The 9,246-nt window shown below is 39.1% G+C and overlaps 1 protein-coding gene across 1 annotated transcript; it reads right to left on the bottom strand.

Annotated features, from left to right (window-relative positions):
- Positions 1–1,030: 1,030 nt before the first annotated feature.
- On the bottom strand, positions 1,031–8,579 carry LOC147221779 (serine/threonine-protein kinase pim-1-like). Its single transcript, XM_086169228.1, has 2 exons — positions 8,546–8,579; positions 1,031–2,091 (listed from the first exon to the last, which is right to left on the bottom strand). The coding sequence occupies exons 1-2, from the start codon at positions 8,577–8,579 to the stop codon at positions 1,031–1,033; spliced, it is 1,095 nt and encodes a 364-aa protein (XP_086025354.1).
- Positions 8,580–9,246: the final 667 nt, after the last annotated feature.

Here is a 9,246-nt window from a genome sequence, read left to right as displayed (position 1 = left end):
AAATCTGTAAATTTCAATGTAAACTTCCTGGCTTGTATGATACGATGGCATTTTATCAGCTTCACTTCTGTGATTGGTATTGCTGTGGGGAATTTTGGATGACGTGATGAATTAACTGTAGCTCTTTGCATAGCTGTGACCAGTGATTGACACCTTATCTGCGACCGAAGAAACTGTGGCAATGCCAAAATGCCAGGTATCCAGTCTTTTCAATTTATCTGTTAGTGTTATTCTGAGGATAGAATTTGGAGGTTAATTTATGGGCAGTCTTACTTGAAATGAGCCCTTTCCTGTCCCCTCTCTCCATTTGAAGCGTTCAGCATCATCATGTGAACACAAGAGGCTCTCACTGCCTGGTTCACAGCATCTTCTGCGTCAACAATAATATTGACATTGTTTGCAGGATACCTTAGAGAAGTATTAGCATTAGAAGATCGTGTATTGACATTGCTGGCATGTTGAAATAAGCACTTTGGGCTAACAAATTGGTAACCTATACCTTTTCACCTGTCATGTATATATGTACACTCACATACATGCGCTTACATATACACATACACACACATATATACACACACATATTTATATTTATATTTATATTTATATTTATATTTATATTGACTGAATTTTACCTTCACATCTCACACTGTGATTGACAAACCAGTTTGTTGGAATGTGATATGTATGAGTTCATCATTATTTAGATGGTTTCTGGGAAATTTAACCCTTTTGCATATTGTTACAAAGAACACAAATGAACCGATTACTTAGAGAGCATAATGGATTAGTTATATGCACGCTAACTGCTCAGTTATTAGTGTTGCTTCATTAAAATGCACAACACATAAGTAGATACATAAGGAAATACGACCCAAAAAAATATACAAATAGCAGCAATTCAATTACATGATCATTTATTATAATCTACACTATATTTATGTCCAAAAATATGTTTTTAACAGATTAATATAATGGTTATTGTGATGTGTAACTCACAGATGAAACCGACATGTGCCGACATGTTTGCAGATCATGTGATCCAGGGGTGCAACTTGAGCTGATTCAAGGTGGGACGCTGATGAGGGTCCATAGCAAGGCACAGGTACAACAGATCTTTGCAGTCATTTGACAGGCCATCACAGATCTTGAGTTTATTTCTCATGAACTGCTTTGTCTCAAACCGTTTGTTCCTGTGTAACATCTCAAACAGAACCAGTCCCAGTTGCCATACAGTGGTGGGTCCAGGTCTGTAAGTCCAACATTTGTACCATTCTGGTGGGATATTTGCTGAGGTACCATAGAAGATCTTATACAATGAATTCTTCTTTGTGAAGCAACTGAGACCAAAATCAATAAGTCTTAAGCGTGGAACATCGGCATCCATTTCAATCAGGATGTTCTCTATCTTAATGTCACGGTGAAAAATATTTTCATTCTCAAGCTCCAAGGCTGCTTCAACCAGCTGCTTAAAAAGTTCTTTTGCCTCTTCCTCAGATAGTGACCCTCCTTTGATACCGATGTATTTAAGAAGGTCAACAGATGGATCTGGACGTTCCAGCACAAGTATCAGCTCCTGGTCCAGCCTATAGAAATCTAATAAGGAAATTAATGGAGATTTCCCCACCACTTCTGCCACTCTGTTGGACAACTTAGTCATCACAGCCACTTCCACAGGGATCCTCTTATTGTTCACAGTGATGTCTTTGCAGATGACATTGTCCTTTGGAATGTGTTTGATAGCCACAGGGACATGGTCAGTTCTCCTAAATCCAGCATATACAAATGCATGTCCCCCTTCACCCAACAACTTAAGCTGCTGGTATTTCTCTTCAAACACTTGTCTGATAATCTGCCCTGAGCTAGACACGGCTTGATTCCTGTCCAGTTCACAGACCCTATGCCTCTTGGCCGAGTCCTTCTTTTCAGAGCCAGTGACAGTTTTTCGAACATTTGTCTTGGTGAGTTTTTTGGATCTGGAATCAGAGTTCCTCCTCTTGTTCACTGGTATTTCTCCATCATTGGATATATTTCGTTTTCTACCCCTGATACCCACAGAGACATCACCGGCTTCTTCTTTGCTCCGGCTTCTCTCTGTGAAAATGATATTGGGTTGGTTTACATTATAGTAGGAGTTGCAAGCTATGAGCAAAAATGTCCACGTATCTGTCCTGCTTTGCCTGATAATGAAAATCATTGATAGAAGCAGTTGGGATGTTTATGTGGACTAGAATCAAGCCTAAGATTGTTTTAAACATGTTTTACCTGTCTTGCAGAGGAATCCTTTGGTCTTTTTCATATCACAGGTATCAAGATGTAAGCAGTCAGCATTCTCACAGTGAGTGGGAACAATATTGTTCAGTTGCACAAGGTGCAACACAGTATCCCCTGCTTTGACACTTTTTTCAGCAATGTTTGCAGCATTCTTGGGTAGCTGAGCATTTTGTTTTTCATCCGATTCAGCTGAATACCTTCTCACAGTTCCTGCGGTTGTCAATTGCGCAACATTTTTCTCTGAGCTATGGGGTTGTAAGTTGTCAAACTCAGCTGCATGTCTATGGCGCATAGCCTTATAAAAAGTGATCCACGACAAAATGCCAGTCATTCTGTCTGGCACACTACCTTTTACTTTCTACAATGGAAAGTAAAACTTGATCTTCTGTGAGGATTTTATTTCTTGGTCGGATCCATGACTTAGCATTACTGCCAATTTTTATAGTACATTATCTAAACTTCACATACTAATTCTTATCTGCTGTGGCATCACAGACACTGTTCATCCCATGTTACGTCATAGCTTCATCCTCGACAGTGTGTAGCAGTCACCCTCCTTTCTGCATCCACACGAGACATCACAGCACCACCTTTTTCCAAGCTGGGTGAGGACCCAATGGACTGCTTTGACAATCAAACTCCAGATATACACACATGCATGCCAAGTTTCAATAAAGCAGAGTAGGACAGATTAAAACATATTCTTAAACCAAAGACCAAACCAAAACAAAACAAAAGCTGTTGAATTCTTCCAAGATTTGTATGGTTTTCTTTTTCTAATGAATCTCAACAAACACGCCAATGCAATCTTTTAAGACATTTTGCATCATTAGTATTTGCCAATTTTCCTCCACATGCTTCAACTTGCATTTGGAAGTACTTGAACGCAACAGGGGGCTGTAAAAAAATTACATCTATATTTGGATATTTTGGAGCCTTTTTATTTTCAAGGAAGTATTCATTCTGGATCAGTTGTACAGTGAAATAATTTGCTTAAGGTGACTGTCTTGTTTTGGCACAAAGATGTCCAATTAATTGTGGGCAGCATGGTGGCGCAGTGGTTAGCAGTTTGGCTTCACATGCAGCAGGTTAATTGGAAAAAAATGGGAAACTTGCCCTGAATGAATGAGTGAAAGAATATATTTGACATTGAGTGCAGTATAAGTGGCAGACGATGGATGGATGGATAGACATGTCCAGTTGTTTCTAGGGTTTGGTCATGTGTCTGCCCTGTGCACATTTTGTGCTTCTTCTGACTCAGATGCATGGAGTTTTGCCGTCCATGCAGCGTTCTTTGTCCAGCGAACATTTGTAGCTTCCTCTTACTAGGCTGCAGTTTTGCCATTCTTGCGGCGTTTTCTACTTGAGGAATACGTTCATCTTTCTTCGACTCAGCATGGAGTTCTTTGCCTGTCCTATATCTCTCGCATCTCCCGGCTCACTTGTAAGGGCTTTAGCCCTCATGACCTTGTGCGTCAAACTCAGCTACACTTCCTGGCTTTGTACCTCACTTTGCAGAGCTCCTTCTACCTAATGTTTGACATAATCCTCTTGGATTTTGATTATCTTTTGACATTTTAGTTGTTTCTGGAATCCTTATTTTCAAAGTATTTATTTTAATTGTTCTCTGTGTAGGATTAAACAGACCCGTCGTGTGACAGACCTCTTTGTGAACGTAGGCGTGGAAGTGATTGCATTAACTTTGACGTGTTATGATGTACAATGATTTTGAAAGGCCATACGATACGATAGGGATGTATGGACTATATATATGGGAAGTCCAATTTTTTTCAAACACTCGCTGTCATCATCTAACTTGATCTCTGTGTTTCTTTGTGTGTTCTCTGTACTCTGCAATGAAATGACAATAGGAAACCATTTTGGCGGGGAGAACTGTAGGAAACCCTTCCCCCTTACACTGAGGTCTCATAGGGTGAACTATTGCTTTGTACATTTGTGGACGATGGATTTGTACAGACATTTTCAGACAGTAAAGTGAGAAACCTGTGTTGGTGTCAGGTTCAAACTCATTTACTGTGAAGAGGCAACTGTGAGATCCCACAGAAAAAAGAAAAGACAACTTTGTTACATGTATTGATATTTGGATGGGGGGATTTGGATTGTGTGATTCAACTGTCATGACATCACATCCTTACATGATAACATCACATTCTTATATAGTCTGAGAATTCTAAAGCAAATTCAGACACCACACTTTGCTCTACGCTCTCTCACACTCGTCTTTCACATTGACTGAGTCTGTTTAAGATCAATATCCAAGTTAGATGATCCTCTGAGTGAGTGCTATTTAAGACGACATTACAATGATCATATCATTGACTATGATGGCAGCAGAGGTCACTCTCTGGGCCTACCTGATGTACAACTGGATCACAAGCAGAAAAAAAAAAGAATCTTTGTTGATGCAGAGAGCAGAGCTAATCTATCAGGTGGAAAACATGAGGAAAAAATGTATCAGGCGAAGACAGGCTATCAATAAGATTATCCACACCCTTGCATTTGGCATGAGGGAGATCAAGGGTCTCTCGAGGCAGGTGGATTTCCTCACTGATGAGATAAACAAAGTGAGGACATCCAAAGAACCCGAGATCACTCTGCTGCAATCACAAGCCAAGCGTATGAAGATGGAACTTCAGCGTGATCAACTGAGTGCTTGGAGACAAAGAGGTAGAGGAGGAAGCGCCACCCTCACTCAAGAACCGGTGGAAACCCTCTCCCTTCCCTAGTTTTTTTTTAATAACTATCTATCTTTGTGTAGGGCCTTTTTACCTGTTAGCTTTTCTTCTGAGTCATCAGTTGTTGCTGCCAAACTGGAATAATATGGGATCATGAAACTGGCTTGAAATAGTACCAGTTCCTAAATCACAGTGACATCATACACTCTTATTTACAATATCACAGCTTCCTTAGCCACACTTTGTACTCCTACTCAAAACTGGAATGTACACTTCTATATGACATCAGAATAGGTTCAAGAGACAAAAAACACCCCCATAGGCATTTCTATATTTTCACTATGACAATATCACAAGGATGTGATGTAAAATTGGAGGATGTCAGGTCACATAGGAAAAACACACACAAACATGCAAATGAACATCTCACTGATTACCTTGTTGGTGGCAAGAGAATGGAAAGAACAGGAAGCTACAAGATACTACTGTGTCATACTTGTGTCAGCACTTATAGTATAATATAAGAAACAGGAACATCTGGATGTGCTCGATGAGCTATTGTGTTCTCAAGAGCAGTTCAACAAGGTTAAAAGTTCCCCCTCATAAATCTTTTACCATACTTCACCATGATTACCAGTGAAAGGACAGAGAAGCTAGCAAAATAAAAATCAAACAACAATATCCATAGTTTGGAGATAGTATACACAAAAGTATTGCAGTGAAAGGAAAGTGTTCGCAGTCAGTCCAGAGTGACATTGCAAAGAATACTGTTATTTTAATAACAGTAACCGCCGTAATGCTAGCGAGTAAATTGCCGTACTGAGTGAAGAACAGCGGGGCTCATTCTTTTATCATGCAAGAGATATTTAGGTGAAAGATGTGATTACAGGGAACAACAGGTAGATGACACTGACACCTGAAGATTAGGTCATGCCGACTATTCAAGAGATTTCGCCTGACAGAAAATTCACATACTATAAATAGGCAGTTATATAACAGCCCACATTTTGAAATTTCCGTGAGAAAAGTGGAAACCAAATGAATAACAGTAAATGTGTACATTTTGTGTTAGTGTTTGTGTGTGTGTGTGTGTGTGTGTGTGTGTGTGTGTGTGTGTGTGTGTGTGTGGCACATGCTGAGGGGGGTTAAACCACTTCTTGCCCTTGACAAGGTTCCTGATTATTAACAGTTCTATTCTTGAAGCCGTCCTTTCAGAAGTGGGCTTTTGTGTTATTTAACAATAGAATAGCATTGTTGTTAAGTTGAAACTAAACTGCAACCTTGCTTGTTCTTAAATAGCTCTTCAACAGTCATTCATTACTGTTGGTAGAAACCCATCCGCCTTATTTTCATCAATACAACGCAATGCATTGCACTGAACTAAGATGAGATTTAAAGATTTAAAGTGTGAGTGTGGAGTGTGAGAAACGAAGAATTCAATCCATTTAACTTCTTTCTCACAAAAAATATGTTCAGGGAAAATTGATTGCCACTGTATCAAAGAGGAGTATACACTTAACCATGCCCAACTGACTGCCAAACGAACACTGAAGAAGTTATACAATTATGTCATTAATGAGCCTGAAGGGGAAAAGTCAGACCTGAAAGCAATCCCCACAAATTCTCAGAATGTCTGGTGAATCATTTCTCTTCGACATTGTCTCAGCCAGCATGTTGCATGTTTGATGGTTGCAATGTAACCACATGAATTGTGTGTTCCTGTGTGTTTTACCCTACTTACAGTTTTTATAGTCAATAAAGAATCAAGCATTTTTTACATCACAGCTTTCAATGTCATTGTGATGTCAAAGCTTTCAATTATACTCAACACATTTTGTTAATCTCTCCATCCTTCTCAATTAATTTCCCTCTGTTAAACGCACACACACACACACACACACACACACACACACACACACACACACACACACACACACACACACACACACACACACACACACACAGACACTTAATAAGGCAAGGTGCTATTTAATTGCTATCGATGATTCAAAATGAAAAAATACAGAGAGAATAAATGTAAATTAACATATCTATTGATGTGTAATTTTAAAAACAGGCCTTTGGCTACTGATTTCTTCATACAGTTTTTGTATATAATTGACATTTTTTCTTTTTTTTGTCATTTTCAAATAATGTGATTCAAAATCCAGTCTTATGACATCTCAATGTTTTTGTTTCATCAGAGCATTTCTGTGGGAGTCCGTTCCTGCATAAGATATCCAGCTAAGGACTCTGAAGCATTGAATTTTCCTTTTTTTTTAGCGTTTCTGTTCAATCTGTTGTTATACATGTTACTCCACTTGAACCTCTATAACTTCCATCTATTTTCCACCAGAGATCTTAGTATGGCGTTTAAACAAGGTTTTCACCATGAATCTTTTGAACACTCTCGATGTATTACACAATTTTTGTTGTAGCTTTAGTTTTCAGATTATTGTTCATGGTTGAGTTCTCCAAGTTTTTCAGTAACTTTGGAGTTTGGACGAGTTTTTATGGTGTTGTGACAAAACCTTTTTTATTATTATTTTTTATTTTATTATTGGGGGCTTAAACGTCACATTCACTGAATCCTTGTGAGCAAAGGTATATTCGAATTGGCACGTTTCTTTAAATACCAACTGGTCATAGTGCACATAAGTGAAGAGATCGAAAGGAAATTTGTCCATGTGACTTTTTGAACTGTGATGGAACTTCTGTGATCTCGTTTTGTGGGGAATGCATATTCAGGATTATATCTGAGAAATATCTTGATGCTCTTCAGGATTTCTTGTTCTTTTGAGATGCAAACCGGTAAGTTTGCTGCTACAATAAGGCCTGTCATACTTGGCCTTGTTCTGTAAACCCGTAGAGATGACATCCAGGCAATTAAATCCAAACACAATGTTGTAGCATGGGTGCAACATACAGGCTGATTAATGTGAGTCAACGTCAGTAAAAACTCCTAGAAAAAAACAAAACTAAAAACAATCTTCCACTACGTTTACAGTAGCTGAAATATGCACGGTTTCATGTTTCCAGGGTTATCAATGTTTTATTAACTTTCCATAGCTGTGTAAATTCTTAATTCAGAATTGTGTTCTTCTCAGAAGATGAGCATTTTTTGTATATTAAGGTTAAACAGCCCTAGAATGATAGCTCCAGATCAGGTTCCTTGCAGTGCAATGGTGTCAGCTTGTCACAACAAGGCTCAATGAAATTAAAAATGAAGGAATAGAGACAGAAAGGGGTAAGGCGTGTCAGTACGAGGACGAATTTGCCATACCTCTTCAAATCAGTACATTAAACATCTCAAATATGTTTCGGGACCCCTTTTGTGAGTTGATTTAGCGGTCGGTGATTCGTCGGGTTCGAGTCAGTCGGTGGTTACAATCAACCAGCAGGGGGCATGAGCCCATCAGAGAAGCTATGATTTATTACCTCTTTTGCTATTCCAACAAAAGCAAGTGAGCTGAAAAACTAACTATTCTTGTGTGAATTTTGATAATATGTGTATTTCAGTGATCAGGAAAATGGATTAGGTTTTTTCTTTTCTTTTTTTTTTTCATCTTTTCACTGACCTTGGTAAGTGACACTGAGGAAAATCCCTGCCATGTCGACTTTCTCTCCATGCTATTGTCGCTCTTCTACTTAATTTCCCTTTTCTAAGTGGTTTGTTGTGGTTGTGCTCTGCTTTGGTCAAGGACAAGTATGAGGACACTAAATGCATGCGGTTTAGTACAAAATCTCACCATTCTTCTTTTGGTGTGTTGGAACACAATGTCGTTGTGCTCTCACCTGTTCATGCAACCCCCCTCGCTGGTATGGCTTAACCAATTAGCAGACATTAAGTCTGTGAATGTGTATGGCAAGTGGAAAACAGGCATTTGTTGAGAATTTGAAAATGATGTCCTTGGTGAGGCCAATGACAGGTGAGCTTATATTTTATGATGTACCAAAAATGAGACCGATGGCATGAAACATTATCAAATCATAGGTTTATTTGGCATATTTGGTTTTACGTTGGATGCCCTTCCTGACACAACCCGCTGCATTTATCAAGGCTTGGGACCGATTCAAGGAGAACACTGGATTGGCCCCCCATGGCAATGATATAAAAACAACTCAACCCCAAAAGAGCCCAGTGATCATCAGCACAGTGGCACAGCTGAAAGCGAATCTGCCTCACAGCAAGAAGGTCTCTGGTTTGATTCTGACAGGTCTTTTTTTTTGTGGAGTTTGCAAGTTCTCCCTGTATCTGCATGGTTTCTCCTCAGATTCT

The sequence above is a fragment of the Fistularia commersonii genome, chromosome 22 (assembly GCF_037954325.1).
Source record: "Fistularia commersonii isolate RoL2024-O1a breed Wild chromosome 22, RoL_Fcom_v1.0, whole genome shotgun sequence".
NCBI lineage: Eukaryota > Metazoa > Chordata > Actinopteri > Syngnathiformes > Fistulariidae > Fistularia > Fistularia commersonii.
This window is presented reverse-complemented; position numbering and strand designations above follow the sequence as displayed.